The sequence below is a fragment of the Sarcophilus harrisii genome, chromosome 4 (assembly GCF_902635505.1).
Source record: "Sarcophilus harrisii chromosome 4, mSarHar1.11, whole genome shotgun sequence".
Taxonomy (NCBI): domain Eukaryota; kingdom Metazoa; phylum Chordata; class Mammalia; order Dasyuromorphia; family Dasyuridae; genus Sarcophilus; species Sarcophilus harrisii.
The window spans coordinates 70045098-70063806 of NC_045429.1; the positions used below are offsets into that span (position 1 = coordinate 70045098).

General features: G+C 38.9%; 1 protein-coding gene across 8 annotated transcripts in view; it reads left to right on the forward strand.

Annotated features, from left to right (window-relative positions):
• CACNA1E (calcium voltage-gated channel subunit alpha1 E) overlaps nt 1–18709 on the forward strand; it is a 597321-nt gene that overhangs the window by 122244 nt on the left and 456368 nt on the right. For all 8 annotated transcript variants that reach the window (XM_031936988.1, XM_003767485.4, XM_031936990.1 and 5 more), the window contains exon 2: nt 1154–1634. In XM_031936988.1, coding sequence (XP_031792848.1) covers nt 1168–1634 — 467 coding nt within the window. In that variant the 5' untranslated portion in view covers nt 1154–1167. The remainder of the gene's footprint in view (nt 1–1153; nt 1635–18709) is intronic.

The window sequence follows — 18709 nt, forward strand, 5'->3', positions numbered from 1 at the left end:
ACTCTGCCCCATGTTCCTTAGTCCTTCTGTTCTCCCCTAGTCACTCCCCCCACCCCCAGCCCAAATCCTAGTTACTAAATATATAGCTTTTGCCACAAAGAACAGGAGCTCTGCATTAATGAGAACCCCAGAAATATTTAGATTGTATCAAGAAAATGGGTTGAAGAAGACATATGAGAGAGAGAGAACTGGAGCTTCTTTAGATATTCTTCAAACCGCTCTCATAGATCAGGCTCCATTCACCACTAATAATATTTTTTTAGCTCTCCATCACAGAGCTATTTTTCATTTAAATTTGACAATTTTCCTTAATGATCATGAAGAAAGAAGACTGGCAAAAAACATTATGGATACATCCATCTATCCTTCCTTTCTTTCTTCCTTCCTTCCTAGAAATGCAGGAAATGGAATATCAGGAAATATTATTGAAGGAAGTTGAGACATCTTTCATCACAGAGTCAAGGCAAGGAAAGACAATGACCAATGAAGCTCTTACTATGTGCCAATCACTGTATTGGTGCAGAGATAGATACAAAGAGCAAGCATCTACCTATCAGTAATGGTCAAGGATGTAAAATGTAGTCTATATAACTGAAGTTGAAATAAATGACCTTTAAATAGACAGAATGGGTGGGTAGGTAGGTAGATTGATAGCTAAATTGAGTGAGCATTCATTAAAAGTGCTATGTGCCAAGCACTATGCAAAATCTGGTCATACAAATATAAGCAACTCAGACAGTTCTTGCCTCAAAGAACTTCCAATCTAAGTGAAGACAGAAGATAAAGGGGCTGCTGAAGAGAAGGAAATATAACCTGGAGCAGTCAGAGAAATGACTTGGAGTCATGGGTCCCAGCAATGTAGGGGAAAGAACAAACTATCAGAATTGAAGAATTCAGGCAAGGAGTTCAGGTTATCAGTGGGGAGAAGGTGGCTGTGATGATCCTAGTAGAAGTAGCATGGTGTGCAGAGGGCTGAGAGTTCTTTGGCGTTTAGTCAGTGATTTTATTGAGAAATGATATTTTTAAATTTAATTTTAATTTAATTTTATTGAGGAATGAGCAAAGATGACCTTCCTCTGAAAGGATATGTCACTGACGTTTTTCTCCCTTCTTTCTCTTCTCCCCTTCCTTCTCCCTCCCCACTTTCTCCTAGAGCAATGAGCTGTGATGGTGCCGGAGATGCATGGACACAGCCCATGCCCAGCCTACAAGTCCCAGGAGCTCATCCCTGCCTTGGCCACCGGGGAAAGCCCTGAGCTTGGTCTGGTTGCCCACCGCCACATCCTGTCCCTTCCTGAGGAGGAGACATGGCGCCAGCACAGCCCAGGGATGTTGCCCACCCAGACTTCTGCTCTGCTCGAGCCCGAGGCCCTGGAGGACGCAGGAGCCTTACCAGGGTCCCCACGTGCCCTATGCTTCGATGCCTCCTCGGTCTTCTTCCCCATGCAAGAAGGTGAGGGCTCAGGATGGGAGGGCAGCAGTGCCCTCGATCCCAGTCTGAGCCCATTCCTTCCTGTGAGCCCAGAGGTCATGAAACGGAGGCGAGGAGGGCTGATTGAGCAGAGGGACATCATCAAAGCCCACGAAGCCCACAAGATGCAGAGCACACCTCAAGCCCGGAGGAAAGAGTGGGAGTAAGTACAAGTCCTTCCTGGGCTTGGGCGGTAGTAGGACCTTCCTCAGAGGGGCAGGAGGAGGAAGTGATATGGGTCAATAGGAAAAGGAAGGATAGTCCTTGGGTCTCATTGTGGTCATGGTGCATGTATTGTGTGTCTTTGGAATAGAGAGCAGAAAAAGTTTTCATTCTCATTCTTCTCCTGATACGTCATGTAACTTTTTATGAGTCATTTGACTTTTCTGGACCCCACTTTGCCCACCTGTAACATGGGATCAACCAGGCCTGCCCCTTTACCTACCTGAGGAGGCTTTTCCAAGGATGAAAGAGCTGTGTGACATGCTTGGAGCCTCTCTGAAGAAAAGAGCTGGGTAAATTTATGGGGGAATCAATCAAAACAGAAATTATCTCATCTTTCTCTTAAGAATTGCTGTTAAATAACCCCATTTTTTTTTCTAACACCATTCTTGGGGAAAGTGAATAAAACTTTGGAACATCTCTTTCTTATTTAAAGAGAGAACTCTGAGATAGGTATTTGTCTATTGCTAGAGATGGAAGGTTCCCCGGACTTTGCTCTTGGTCAAGTGTTTCAAAGATCAAAGATTTATATGACTTTAATCTTTTCTTAAATAAAATTTTATTAAATATCTTATTTTTAAATAATCCAAACTTACTATAAGACGTCTTTATCATTCACATCCCTAATTTCTTTCTATTTAATTATCCTTTAGTGCAAAGAATAAAAAAGGAAAACAAAAAATTCAGCAAAACTAACCAACACATTAGTCTGACATTATATGTACCCATAGTCACTCATCTTTGCAAATGGCGGGGGCTGAAAATGGGTGGGTAGCTGGAATTCTCTCATATCTTTCTGGGGACCAAACTTGGCCACCATAATTTTATAGCATTCAGTTTTAATAGTTTTGTTATTGTTCTAATTTGCACTGTTGTAGTAGTTTCATCTGTTGTTTCCCTTCTTCCTTCAGTTTGTATCAGTTCATTTGATTTCCCAACCTTCTCTGAATTCATTGTAGGCACTATTTCATATGGTATATATAGATTTTTTTTTTTAACAAACTTTAACTAGATATATAACTAGGATCTAAGCACCCAATTTCAGGAGCGGAAGTTAGAAAGAAAGAGAAATCAAACTTGGCATTTTCTCCAGTTGTCTTAGTATGACCAGACCTGTGATTTTCCTTCCTAGAGGGAGTTTGAGTTGGGAGTGAGAAGCTTGCTACACCAAAGCAAATCAGCAACTCATTGCTCTCTCCTGAAATTTAGAATCTTATAGTTATCTGGGGGCATGAAAGGTTGCCTCAAATCACACAACTAGCATCTGTTAGAGAGTGGATTCAAAGCCCAATTCTAGTCATTATAGAGTACTACTTATTCTCTGTAATATATATGTTTTGTTTTGATCTTGTGTTGATGTTTACCATGTGTCTTGGTCAGTCAACAATCGTTTAATAATTCTATATTACATGTCAGGCACTGTGCTAAGGAGAAGGGTTACAAATATAAGCAAAAAGGATAGTCTCTTCTTTCAAGTTTACATTCTAATCGAGGAAGAAAACATGAGAGATATGAAAAGGAGAGAAGGAGACATATCTGAGCAAGAGCATATTTACTAAATGGGGAGAATCAGAGATGGTTGGTCTGAGACCTTTCCCCAAATTGCAACCCATAAGTGGGAGAAGGGACCATCAGGAAGGATAGTGGTATAATAGGCAGATTCAGGGATGGTTGGTCTAGGGTCTCAGATTGCAAATTGTTAGCTATCAAAAATTGTTTACTATCAAAAGCACATGGCCTTAGAGAAACCCTTGTAAGTACAGTATAAAGAACTCTGGATAGAGTTCGCTGGTCAGTTGGCTGTACCATTTTCAATTTATATTTCTGACCTTAAATTTCTTGTCTATGAAATGAGGCAAACCATAGGATTCAGAGCATGTGGGCCCTCAAGGACCAGCTGGTCCAATCCCCTTACTTCATAGAAACAGAAATTGAGATCTAGAGAAGGGACTTTGTCCAGTGATTGGATGGTAAGACTTGGCTATTGTTGGATAAGACAAATTGTAAGACTTCCTCCAGCTCCTTATATTATATGATTCTAATAATTTCAGATGATGGTAAAGGTGAAATTTCTTTGGTGAGCTTTTGAACAGATATTAATCTTCCTGGTATAATATAAAACAATTCTGGATAGTGGTAGGGGAATGGTGGAACAGATAATCCCTGGAGAATCCTTCCATCTGTCAGCCAGTGAATTTGAGCCTTTTCAGCTAGGATTGTCTGAAGTAATCATAAGATAACTAGATGTTAAGAGACAGGAGTAGAGAGCTCTCTGACTTGGTTATTAGGAGATACAGGCTTGAGGATGACCTGGACTAGCTCATTTAACTTTCTTTATTAAATTCCTTAGTTTCTTTATTTGTATATTCTGAGAATTACATCAGATATTTCCTGAAGTCCTTTCTCTTTCTAAAATTCTCTTTACTGCCTTATATTTCTGATCATGCTTTTCTATATCCACATTTTCTTGATAGAACTAGATTGTAAACTTATGGGTCTTAATCCTTCTTTTGTCATTGCCTAGTGATTAGAAGCCAGGAATGCCTCTTAATATCTCTGTCTCCTTTTCTTTATTTGTAAAAAGGAGATTATAATGTTATCCTGCCTACTTTAAAAATATAATTGGATTAAGAGTTGAAAGGGATCCTAGAGATGGACTAGTCCAGGCTTCTCACTTTATTGATGTGGAAAATGAGAGCCTTAGAGATTAAAGGACTTAGTGCCAGTTCTGGACTCAGGAGGACTTGAGTTCAAATCTGATCTCAGACACTAACTGTATAATTGCTTATTCCTGATTGGGGATTGGGTGGGGGGGGGGGAGAAAAAGAGGGGAGAGAAAGACAGAGACAGAGAGACAGAGAGAGAGAGAAAGTATAAATAAGACATGGGAGTGAATCTAGATCCCCTAAATCTCAAGACCTCTGGACTTGGAGTTAAGACATTTACTAAATGGACGACCAGTCTTAACTTCTCTAAGTCTCAATTTCTTATTTGTAAAATATAAATGATAATAATACCTATAATACCTACTCCATAGGATTATTGTAAAGATCAAATGAGGTGTCCTCTTGCCCAGTGTGATGCCAGAAATACTATAGAGAAGGAGAATGGGTTAGTGTGTATAAAATGCCTTGAAAAACTTAATATGCCATGTAATATCAGTTATTATTTATTATTGGGTTGTAAAAATCAATTGCAATTTTGTGATATATATATGTGTGTGTATATATATATATATATATATATATAAATTTCTTGTGATATATGTATATAATATATATGTAATATACATATATAACATACAATAATATATATAATATACAATATTGGGAAAACTAGGGACAATTAAATGGAGTTAGGACAACCTGAGTTCAAATCTATGCTCAGACACTAGCTGTATGATCCTGGGCAAGTCATTTAACTGCAATTGCCTTTCCTTGCCCCCTCAAAAAAAAAGAAAAGAAAACTATAAATTTTGAGATAAAAAGCAGACGAAAATGTGGCATTTTGTACCTATATCCTTTAGCTGTAGTTGTGGTAAAATGACTTAATTATTCGGAGAAGTAGCTCTGATTTGTGAATGCAGGGCTGGCTTCCCAGTCAGGAAGAGCTGCTTTCAAGTTTTTCCTTTGACACGTATTGACTCCATGACTCTGGACATGTCACCTACCTTTTAAGGGTTCCAGGCAGCTCCTTTAGATGCTAAGTTACAGATGATAATATTGGTCTGTTTTGGTAGAGGAGGATATTTCCCCCATTCGTTGTTCTATCTAATGTCAGATCAGAGAATGTGGATTAAGAGCTCCTAAATGGAGACCATTTAGTCTACCCTCCTTATTTACAGATGAAGAAACTGAGGACTGGGGGAGGGGAAATTTGTCTGAGGTCACAAAGATATCACATGGCAGAATTCAACCTTCCCATTCCCACCAGTGAGCTTTTCACTACAGTCCCTTCCCCATAATAATAGGGACTGTGCCTGCACCAAGTCTCTGAATGCCATCTAACACTTGGTGTTGTGTCAGGATGCGATAGATCATCTGCTCAACCTAGGTCAAGAAGACCTGAGTTCAAATCCAGTTGCAGACACTTGCTAGCTGTGTGACCCTAAGCAAGTCAAGTAACCTTTTTGACTCAGTTTCCCTTACTGTAAAATGGGGGATAAAACACCTACTTTTCAGAGTTGTTCTGAGGATCACATCAGATAACATATCTAAAAGGCTTTATAAATTTTAAAGTACTATATAAATGCTTGCTATGATTATGTTTTATCACTATTTGATCGTTCAAGGTACTCAGCCCAGCACTCTCAACACTCCAAGCAGAGCACTTATGCTTAGTTATGTGCTAAAGAAGAGAGTGGAAGGAAGATTCAAAGATATGTAAGATATGGTTTCTATTCTTAAAAAGTTGATGATTCATCATAAAGTAATTTTCTCATATGATTAAAAGTGAAGTAAAAACTTTGAGATCTATGCTATCATCATTGGAGGAGATTTAGGGCTTCAGTACCAACTGAGGGCATGGAAGGAGTGGCAGTAGTTCTGGGCAAAAAAAAATGTAGATAGTCTTGTGTCCTCAGACTCCATCAGTCCTGAGCCCATCTCTGAGAAAAAAAAAAACCAGGATAAGTGTGGGCCTGGCAGCACGAAGGGAAGCCTTGACCTTTAGGGAATGACAACAATGTAGATTTAGATTTATAAAAGGATGTATGAGATGCCAGATCCAACCTCCTTGATTTACAGGTGAAGAAACTGAGGTCCACAGGGATTAACTGATTCACCTGAAGTCACATAGTTAAAAAAAAACAAAAAAAACCCCAAACAAAAAAAAAAACAAAAAAACAAAAAACTGGGATTTGAACCCAAGGCTAAAATTTAGCTTATGTAAAAGTGGAAGAGATAATACTTATCAGCCAATCATAGACAGATTTTAGAAAGCAGCATACTAAAGCTTTTGTCATTCCCCTTCTTGTCCGCAGGATTTCTAACATCACACCCAGGTTAGAAAAGATACCTGTGAAGGTAGAGCTTCAGAAGCATTTGAAGGCATCTTAGGCACTGGTAGGTATCCTTTAAGAACACAAGGTAAACCAGATCACTTCTGGTTATGGCTGGACCATTCCTTGGATGCAAAAGTGACATGAAGTGGTTTGGTCGATTAACCTTCAATTAGTGGAAAGGCAGGAGAGGTAGGCTGCTGATCCTAATGGAGTGAGAGTACCACAGGGCATAGGTCAGATTTTCCTCATGGGACTTGTGTTCCTCATGGGACCTATGTTCTTTAGGCTACATTCATCCTCTAAGACAGACATGGGTAAAGCCTGGTGGACTTTTAGGCCACTTACTGTATAGGTGCTATCAGTCTATCACCAAATACTTACTGGGTGCTGGGTGCTGTGCTAGGTTCTGGGAGTACAAAGACAAATAAGAAATTTATTCTCTCCTTAAGGAGTTTTCTTGAAAGTTTCTATTAGGGAAAATGTGTGTGTATAGAAACATCCATACATATCCATATATGTGCATATGTGCAAAATATATACAGGATAATTTGGGGAAGGGAAGTATTTACAGTTAGGTGGGGGAAGGAAGATAAGATCAGCAGAACAATCTGTCTGTGAATGAAAAAGGATAAAAATAAAGCACAGCTGGGGGTGGGATGGGGGATTCTATTTTCTTTGTCTTTTTCAGGGGATCCAGTTGTTCACCCATTGATGACATGTAAAGACTGTAGTTCAATGGAAAGAACAGTAGTCCGGAGAATTGGGCTTTAATTACAGTCTCATCTCTAATTAAAACCTTTAAATCTCAGGTTCCTCACTTGCAAAAATAGTTTGTTTCCATGATGTCAAAGATCAGTTCTGGTTTCCAAACATCATGGGAAATTTTCTTTCCTTCTGTCTCTTGTCTGCTCCAGACTTTTCCTGCTGCGGATGGCAAACTCTTATTCTCAATTCCTCTTTTTAAAGAGTGCTTCTCTTCAGGAAAGTGAGTCTTTGTGATGCTGGAACAGAGAACAGCTCGTCCTCTCTTGGTGACATTCAGCTCTGATGCTCTCCAGTACAAAATCTAGGGAGGGTTTGTCCGCCAGCTTTGCCAACCTTTCTCCCCCCCCCCCTCTTCCTCACCATCTCCCGCCCAACACCCACATGATCTGACAACCCAGCCATGGTTTCTGCCCCACACACATTGCCAGCTTAAAAAAAAGCCTGCATTGGCACACTGTTAAAAACTTGGGTGATGCACGAAGTAGAATAGAAACCAATTTGGGAGAATTCCAAGATTATCCTTATTCAGTCTGGTAAATGGTTGCTTCAGATATTGGGGGTTGAGAGAAACCAAGAGAATAGAAAGAGACTTCTTAAGTGCAAGTCACTGGTTTTTTTTTTTTTTTTTTTTTTTCTAACCACAGTTCTGTCACAGGAAAAGGGTAGAATCACATAAGAAAATTTGCTTTGGAGCAATATTTTCCAATGAAGATGTTCCTGAGATCTTTTAGATCCAGGAAATACACTAAAGGTGGAAGGATGAGGGATTACTACATACCATCTTAAGCAAGTTCCTGAATCCCTGTAGATCTCATTTTCCTCCTTTTTAAATGGGAAGATGGGGCTTGACTAGTTATCCTTAAGTTTCTTTTCTAGATCTAAGTCTATAACTTCATGATGTAGCTAATGGGGGTGATGCTATTTGCCCTTCCTGTCTAATAGTGTTGTTATGAAGAAAGCATTTTGTAAGACTTAAGATACTGTAGAAATGTGGAGGATTTGTTAGAGAGGAGTGCTAGAGAAGATTGGTGTTGAAGCATTAATGAGATTAGCTGATTCCTGAAGGCTCTTCCTGCTAGGAGTTTCTGTGTGTAGCTCAGTAGTCAACTTAGAGGGGCCTTTCAATGAAATCAAAGAAGAAGACTTCCATAAAGATTTGTCATTTTGAATTCCATTTTGAAATGGTTTAAAGAGCTTGCCTTCTCTTAGTAGTCTTTTTCTGTTAGTGGGTCAACAGGCCTTAATTAAGCACTTACTATTTTCCAGGCACTGTGCTAAATGAGAAAGGTAATATACACAGACCCTGCTCTCAAGAAGCATGATGGAAGAACCAAAATGCAAACAACTATGGAGAAACAAGCTGAATACAGATTAAATTAGAGATAATCAAAAGAAGGAAGACACTGGAATTAAGAGGAACCTGGAAACATTTCTCACAGACAGTAGGATTTTAGCTGAGACTTGAAGGAAGCCAAGGAAAATAAAATGGGTTTGAGGAGGGAGAGAGTTCTATAACTTGGACATAGGAGTAAGCCCTGATCACACTCAAGTCTTTCCATGGATGAATGGGTTTGATCTATCTCTTGTTGGGCACCTAACTCAGAACGGGTCATTGAAGGAAGGAGAGTTTTGATGGAGATCAGGGGAAAAGGAGAATTTGGAGTTTTGGCTATTGGCCAGGGAGGGTAGGCTCATGTGGAATAGGCAGCAAGAAAGTATGAAATATCTACAAAGAGAGAGCAACAGAGAAATATAGTAATGGTCCAGTAAGCTTGCCACATAGTTTGACTTAGCTTAGCTCCAACTATAACCTTCATTATTAGTAGTTATCAGGGAAAAGCCTGTAACTAAAAATTAGATTTGGTTTCCAGGATTTGACTCATCTTGAGGAAGTTGCCTCAGGATGACTTCTTTGGTTGAAAGGTGGGGCTTGGAGAAAGGAATTCATTTTTTATGCAGCTGCTTGAAGTGGGATCCTATCAACTCTCTTAATTTTGCTGCGCTGATGAAAAAGACCCTGTTACCCTACCCTACTTATAACCTGTGTTAGGCACTAGGGATAAAAAGAAGCGATGAGACTGCCATTTCTCAGAGGATTGTTATTAAGATGAAATTAAGTAACAGATGTGAGAGATGCTAAGCAGAAGTTTAGTGTTATGTCCATGCATCTGCATTATTATTTTTGTACTTTCCTTGTAGTCTCATGCAGTAAATAGAGAAACAGCTTCAGAATCTGGAAGTCTTGCTTCTGAAACTATTTAATCTCTCAGAGCTGCACATGACTCTCTGGGATCAGGGCTTGCAGAGCAAGGGCTGATGGGCATTAATAGAGCTTGATTCTTTCCTGAGAGTTCTTGCTATCAATGCCACCATAGTCCCATCCCCACCCCTGCCCAATTATCTTTGCCTTCCCAACAGGAGCCACTCAACTTCTCCCACCCTAAATCTAGGCTAACAGCAAATGTCCAAAGAAAATCCAGTTTTCTCGGATAGAAAATAACTTCCTGCAGCCTGGGTAGTATTTCTATAAGAACTTCAGCTTCCAAGGTAGTTTTTGCATCTTATTATTTCAGGGAGTCATCAGGATATTTCAATGAGGTAGGGCAGGGTCATTTTACAAAGGGAGAAATTGAGTCTTAGAAAAAAGTTTACTTACTCCAAGATTGTGTAGCTGATCATAGCACTTCTGAGTCTTTCTGAGTTTTCATTGTATCCCCCAAAGTGAGGGCCCTATTTCAGAGTAAGAGTCTTGATGCTAAGTCAGATGGTCCTATATTCACAGTTACCTGGAGAATTCTGATGTAAATAAGTCAAAGGCAGAGGGTGATCACAAGCACCCCTTGCTAAACACTTGTCTCTTCTCCTCAGGGACCTGTGATCAGTGGGAAAGTGGATTAACAATAATTGAGAACCCCCTTTTCCTGCTTTCAACCAAAAGGGCTGAGCAGGAACTTGATAACATATGATAAAATCTACAATGTAGCGCTGGAAGAAATTTCAGAAGCCATGTAATCTTGCTTTTTGAATTTCCTTGCTGGAAACAACCTTTCTTCTTAGACTTCTTATTGTGTTCCATTTTGTATTTCTGTGGGACTGATCATGTATTGGTGGATTACCAGAGTATCCCAAAAGTCTTAATGTGGCTTTAAAAGCTTTTGGGACACAATCACACACACTTAGACTTTAGGGACACTCTGTGTATTATTGTTATCTGTGTTTATGTTTTATTCTCCTACTAGACTGAAACCTTCATGAGGGTAAGGACCATATTGTACTGCTGAGGAAGTGCTTTTACCAAAGTAGATGAAAACATTCTCTGCAACTTTAGTTCTAGTGAACTCCTTGGGAGCACTGAGAAGTTGGGACTTGCCCAAGATATATGGCAGAATTGAGACTGGAATCAAGGATTTGCTGTCTCTGAGACCCATTTCTATCTATTAAGCCATGATAATTCTCTTTGTATATGGTATGTTCTTAACAAATGTTTATTGAGTGAGTGAATGTCTTCAAGATCCTCCTAGAAAAGATGCCTTATTTGAAATAAAGTTTCCAGGGACATTAAGGTTTCCATTTCCTTCAGGAGACCCCATCCAAAGGCTAGGCAGATCTGACCAAAGTAGAAAAGTAGTTCCCTGTGCTGCCACCTGTTGTCAAAGAGCGTTCATTAACCTGCCATATTACTAGGGTTGGATTTGGAATTCTAGAGTTTGGAAAAACAAGAATACTTGAAAATAATGACCACTGTTCAATAACAAACAGCAGCAACAACAACAAATAAAAGAAAAGAAAAGAAAAGAAAGGAAAAGAGAAGAAAAGAAAAGAAAGGAAAAGAAAATAAAAGAAAAGAAAGGAAAAGAAAAGAAAGGAAAGGAAAAGAAAAAAAAAAGAAAAGAAAAGAAAAGAAAGAAAAGAGAACCCTGGATTAACTGTATTAAACATGGACCTCTCTGGCTGTCCAAAAAAGGTATTGCTTAGTTAGGGATCTCTGAGCAGAACACGAGACAGTTGGGAAAAAACCAAAAGATTTTCAGCTTCTTCCAGGATTCGATAATCATTCTGGATCAGAATGGTTGCTTAGGGGAGTTTTGACACAGAATCAGAAGTAGAAGAGACTTAAGAGATTATATAACCTAACTTCTCTTCATTAAACAGAAAAGGAAGTGAAGACCCAGAGATTCAAGTGTCCTCTATCGCCAAACTAGTAAATGAAAGAATCAGAAATCAAACTTAGATTTTTTGTTTGTTTCTTTGTTTTATTTTTCGAGCAGTTTCTCTTACATCCTTGTCAGTTGGGAGGTTCTTCCTCATTAAAAAGAAACCCAAAACTTTATTGGGAATAGACTTAATAAATAGTACCTCAACAGTTCTGGCCTCTTGGGTGCCTTCTTCTCTTCTTCTCCCTGTCTCTCCTTCTCTACTCCAAATTCACCAGCAGTTTAATTAAAGGTTACCAAAGAAATCAGAATAGGAAAATATAGCCAAATTCCAGACAAAGCTGATCTCTTTCAGGCTTTCACAGAATCATGTCCATCTTCATGCCCCTTGATGTTTCTTCGTTTGGGCGGTATTCCTGGAAAATTTGAAATAAAACCAAAGTATCTCAGTCTTCCCAAAATGATCCAGCTTGCAAACTGGGATTACAGGGGCCTTTATTAATTCTCAGGCCCATTCTTCACAGAGGTCAAAATGTAGAGGCAGAATGTAGAAGAAAGACAAAGGTAGCAAGGCTTACGTAATATAAAGAAAGCTGGGATTTTTTTTTTCCAGTTAGGAGCTCTGGAGTTAAATTCGTGGTTCTATACTTCTTAACTATGTGATTCTGAGCAAATCACTTCCACTTTCTGAGCCTCAGTTCCCTCCTCTGTCAAATGGGATGAAAAATAAAGCTTCTGTGTCTATTTTCAATGGTATGTGATCTATCAAACTACCTCCTCAGACTAGTCCCATTTTCCTTTCTTCCCCAAGTGGATCAACCCTGAGTATCTCTAGGAGAGGACTATATTGCTCAGAAATATGGCAAGATCCAAAGATCATCTTGTACTGAGTGCCTCACCAGAGACAGTCAATAGGAAATGCTCGGACATGGCAGTTGCCAACTCCCATGTTTTACCTAGCGTTCATCTCCCCCTACCCCAGTCATCATTTTTGTCCTGTTTTGGGGTGCCACCAAGTGGCAATCTCTAAGCATCGCAGTCAAGGGTATCAGAGTAATAACTCTTGGAAAGTGTCGTTCAAATGATGAAAATTCAAGAGATTTTAGAGCAAGACGAGACCTTTAAGGTCATTGAGCCTACCCTCTATATGAGAGAGGAAGAAACTAAGCCACCAAGAATTGAAATACCTTGCTCAAGAATCAAATGGGTCTGTGAGAGTTAGCAGAATTTGAAGCTAGGGCTCTCCTCACTGTGATGTACTGATTTCTGGATAAGGCTCCTTCTTCTATATTCTATTTCCCCAAAATTTATCCATATATGCACACCGAGAGGAATACCCACACATGCGTATAGGAAAGAAAGACGCAGGACAAATCCCTTTCCTTAATCTGAACCAAATAGTATAGTTGAGGACTGACATTTTTGCTATTTAGAATGGCATTCATATAGTGATTTAAGATTCTTAAAGTACTTTTCGTAGGCTATCTAATTTGGACCTCACAATTATCTTGCAAACTAGGTGCCCTTACAATCCCCATATTACATAAGAGGAAACTGAGGTAGACAGGTTAAGTGTTTGTACAGAATCATTCAGCTAGTAAGTGTCCAAAACAGCATTTGAACTCAGGGCTTTCTTGCTCCAGGTCTAGAGCTCTATCAACAATCCATTATTTTGCCAACAAGGGCATTCTACCCACTTAGAAAGATGGCACTTTCCCACTTAATATAATCTGGGATTGTTTGTTGGCCAAACTTCTGTGGTTGTTGTTCGCCCTTAGTTTTCAAAGAGGACCAATAACATCCTGGGGTAATGTCTTGACTTGTTCATGAATTAGATAGAAGGGAGGCAGAATTGCACAAAGTGGCCAGATAGTCTCTTTTCTGCAGTCATTGATATTGATGAACTTAAGCTCCTTAATAAGCTAGTCTGCTCCTCAGTGGACATACACATATACACACAGACAGAGTCTGTCACCAAGCACATATGAAAAGGAATAACATATTTAAAGAGAGGAGATCTAATTTGATTTTTCTTTAGAATTTACAAATTGGAAGCTGAAAGAGACTTTAGAAATGGGGAAAATCAGGAGAAATGAAATTACTTCCCAAAGATTACATAAGTAATAAGTAACAGAACTATCTTTGGAATGACTCGAATATAAATCTGATACTTTAATTCTGAAAATGAGCTTTCTACCATCATACTTCACTCCTTTGCCTTCACTTTACCTAGCCTCCCCACTGCTCTCTCTGTTCATTTTAATCTCTTGCATGTCTCTGCTTTCTGTGACCTTTTTAATCATCCTTTCTCCTGTTCCTCCTTAAGAGCAGAGCAGTGGGCAAGTAGGTGAGCATATGGGAGTTAGAATTGGAGTATACTATTCGGTTCATTTCCCTTTCTTTTTGTACTCTGGAACTAGTTCCCTGGTCTATTTGTAAACTGCCAAAAGTAGAGTTGAGAAAGCATTTGTCCATGGGAAAATTTAGAAAATTGTACCCTTAAAAAATAAATAAAAAAGAAAATTGTACCCTCCTTGCTTGTTACTATGCATTGGAGACTTTGATCCTTTACTGTAACATATGAAACTTGATATTACAAAATAAGCACCATTGGTTATAGAGAGATTTCCTGCCTTAGAAATAAGCGAATTACAAAAAGTGATATTGTCTTCATTATCATCAATGACTGTGGGAGTGAATCAGGGGAGAACTGTATTTAAATTTGCCTTTGTCACCTATGAACCGTCTTGGGCTAACCATATGATGTCTCTGAGACTCAATTTCTTCATTTATAAGATGGGATTAAAAGCATCTGCAACATCTACCTTGAAAGGCTGTTACAAAGCTCAAATGATATAATGTATTTTAAGCTCATTGCAAACACTTAACCACAAATATAATTTGTTATTATTGTTATTTATTATTATTATTTTCCCAGTCACCTTGAACAGGGATGGAGTGAGAGAAAGATCAGCCATCTCAGGCTCCATCTTACTTTCCTGATAATACACTACACTAACCTTTGTTGCCATCGCCTCTTCTCTCTCCTCTGTACTCTACTCCCTACATTCCCTTGCCACCATCCATCACAGGATAATAGGACTGGAGCTAAAAAGCCCCTTAAAGATCATATAGTCCAAATCTTTCTTTTATAGAAAAGGGAACTAGAGCGTGGTGTGGTGAAATACTTTGCTTTAGGTCAATCACACACAGATTAAATGCCAGAGCTCAACTCAATGATGTAAGAAAGTTCAGCAAAGAATGTATCCTCCCCTTCACTTCTCCTGTATGAATGTGAGGTCTTTGGGGCCCCTCAAACAACCACAAATTGAAATGTGAACTTTTGCAATCTCTGTTATCTCTTTGGCCCCATCAGGGATGCCCAATGAATTAATAATAGACCAGCAGGCAACAGAGAGCAGGAGCCATTAATTGTCAGTCAGTGTGTTCAACCCCTCACTAAGTCTCTAATTAGCACCCTAACAGCAAAGGCTTCATCTCAGGCCAGAGTCATCCATTTGGAATCCTTCAGGCTCAGCTTGTGGCATCCGGGCACAGGAGGTTGAAACTTGAGTTATTCCTTAGAGAGAAGGGCTTGCTAGAGGTGGGCTGGCTTCCAAAGTTCCTTAAAGGGGCCCTATTGAGAAGGAAGAGAAGGGAAGTGGGACAGAGGTGAAGAGACTCCAAGAACAGATTGATGGCATATAAAAATGATTTTACATTATTTTTTGCCTGAGGCTCTGATGAAGTCAAGCTTCTTTACTTTTGTGGGCTCCTTTGGCAGTCTGGAGAAGCCTATGGACGTCTCACAATAGTGTTTTTAAATGCAGAAAATAAAATACATAGAATTACAAAAAATTTATACTGAAATGAAATTAAAATTTTTTTCTAGTGGCTATTGCTAGCCTTCGAATTGTTCTGAAAACACAGTCACAAATTGATGACTTTACCCAGATATTTATTTCTAGGTAACTTATATGTGACTTGGAAGATTTCCTATTCGTACCTTTCAGTTAAGCACTGCCCTCTCCTGGTAGAGTCTGTTTAAAAAAAAAATGTCAAAACCAAAATCTATTGTATTTTAAATTGTAAAAATACAGAATTTTGGAAAGTGTATTAAGCATCTACTATTTATTACTCAGTGAGGAGGGGGTGGTTGAGCTGGACAGATTTAGGTCCCTAGGAGCCAGGAATAGGAGGAGTTGAAAGGAGAGAAAAATAGCTTTTATTAAGATTAGCTTTATCTATTTTTGGATTTTGCCTAATTGCAACCTTATAAATTCATTTGGTCTTTAATAAACTAAGGATAATACAGAAGTTATTAATGCCTGCAGCCTGGGAGACCCATGGGGCTGGTGGAGAAGAGAGACCCATGCATTTACTGCTCTAACTGCCAGATAATTTCTTCTTCATCTCCTGGCATTCATGGGAAGGGACAATTGGAAGGGTAAAAGCAAGTGCTTGAATGTGTATGAATGCCAGTGACCCCATGAGTGAGTGGAGAAGGAAAGAGAGTAGTTATAATGACAGTGAAAGATGATAAGAAACAGAGTTATTTGGAAATGGCTTCAGAGAAATTGGAGCAATGAGCCACAACTGTACCTTCTGGAATGACCCAATAAGGCAAGGGGGAACCCAGGAGTGCCTAAAGGATCTCAGCATTGTAGGGCTTGCCATGGAATTTCTTCCCTTGTATAGACATTATAGTAATTGTAGTGTAGTACTTGGGAATATGGTTGCCAGGCCTGCCATTCAGCATACGCTAAGCAGGAGATGATGATGATGATGATAATGATGAGAGGTGAAAGATCAGATTTTGTCTAGTACAAGTTATCTTGATTTTGAGCAGTTTCTGGCTTTCTGTCTCAGAACAAGAATGTCCGAAGACTAACCACTGGTCAACCTTACAATTAAAAGGGAACACTGCTGATTGTTTATTTTTGAGTGACTCCAAAAGATATTAGTTAAACCCTATGGGAACAGGAGGGAATCCTTTAATTTTCTCCAACTACAAACTCAGGAACTATTAATTCTGACTTCTCAGGCAGATACATCAAAAGCAAATCCAAATGCATGTGGGATTCAATGTGTGGTATTTAAGTTCAATTAAGCAAACATCAATTGCACCCCTATTATGTGCTTAACTGCATGGGTAAAATTGCAAAAGCAAAAGAGTGATTGGATGTTGTGTATAGAGAACAGAAAGCAGGCTGATTTGGCTGGAATACAGAACACATGAAAGAGAATCTTGGAGAGGTAGACTGTAGTCACATTGCAAAGGGCATTACATGCCAAATAGTTGAGTCAGTATTATATCCCAGAGGTAATAGGAAATGGCTTGTAAGTGCAGGCGAGTGACACAATCAGACTTGTGCTACTGGGATATTAATTTGGCAGAATGTGATCTACAAAGACCTTGCCTAGGAGTAGCTTGCCACTTCCCATCCTAGAGCCATAGTGTCATGAATGGTGAGTGTTCACAACAAGCTGGATCCAAGTGCTTGCAATGCTTCATTCAGGCTATCATCCTGCCATTACCACTTCCTCCCTTTATTGCAGGAACAGACATCTAATCAGCACTATCATTGATTTGGGAAACGATGTGTACAAACTAGCTGCCCTGTAGCTCTATTCACTATCTCTTTCTCAGAGCAAAAATCCATTCCCTCATTACTATTTTCCTACATTTGGGGGTAAGAATGGTTTCATTTTTGGCATTTATATTCCTAATGTTTTGTATAGTTCCTGGCACATAATAAATACCTATTCATTTGTTTATGTATTCTGAACTCATGGGAGATAATAAGCCCATTGAGTAGTATACTGAGAAAAAAGGCCCAGTTGAGAACCTTGGGGAACATTTCTGATTTGAAGATGGTTTATACATCATGGCTCAGAATATTGAGACTGAAAAGAAGTGGCTGTGAATGGAGAGAAAATCTCAAGAAAGAGAAGCATCATAACCAATCAGAGAAAGAGAAGAAAATATCCAGAAGATGGAATGTGTTTCATTGTCAAATGCTGCAGGGAGGTCAACAAGGATGGAGAACTGAGGAAATTCGAGGATCATTGGTAACTTTAGAGAGAGCAGTTTCAGGTAAATGATGAGGTTGGAGTTGGAAACTTAATTTCAAGGGCCTGAGAAGAATGAGAGCAATGTTTGTAGACAAATCTTTCTTTTTTATATCAAAGCCAAAACTTTATTTATAAACCTTCTAAGGTAGTTATTTATATATTTTTATTTTTTTAGCTTTCAATTTTCAAAATACATGCATAGTTTTCAACATCCACCCTTGCAAAACCTTGTGTCCCAATTTTTTTCCTCCCTCTCTTCCCCCTTCTTCTCCCTTAGACGACTAACGATCCAATATATGTTAAGCATGTGTAAATTTTCTACACATTTTTCTACAATTATCATACTGCACAAGAAAAATCAGATCAAAAAGGAAAAAAAATGAGAAAAAATAAAAAGCAAGCAAACAACAACAAAAGATGAAAATACTATATTTGTGGCCCACACTCAGTTCCCACAATCTCTCTCTTCATCACAACACCATTAGAACTAGCCTGAATTACCTCACTGTAGAAAAGAGCCATGTCCATCAGAACTGATCATTGCATAATCTTGTTGCTGTGTACAATGTTGTCTTGATTCTATTCACTTCACTTATCATATAAGTCTCTCCAGGCTTCTCTGAAATCATCTTGCTTATCATTTCTTATAGAATAATAATATTCTATAACCTTGATATACCATAACTTATTTAGCCATTCTCCAACTGATGGGCATCCATTCACTTTCCAGTTCTTTGCCGCTACAAAAAGAGCTGCTACAAACAGTTTTACACATGGGAGTCCTTTTTCCTTTTCTTTGATCTCCTTAGGTTACATACCTGGTAATGTTATTTCTGGGTTGAAGGGTACACACAGTTTTATAGTTCTTTGGCTATAGTTCCAAGTTGCTTTCAGTAGAACATTATATAGAGTAAAAGCAATATTTTTTAACAACGATCAACTGAGGAAGAATTAACTACTCTGATCAAGACAATGATGCAAGATAATTCTAAAGAGCTCATGATGAAAACTGCTTTCAGA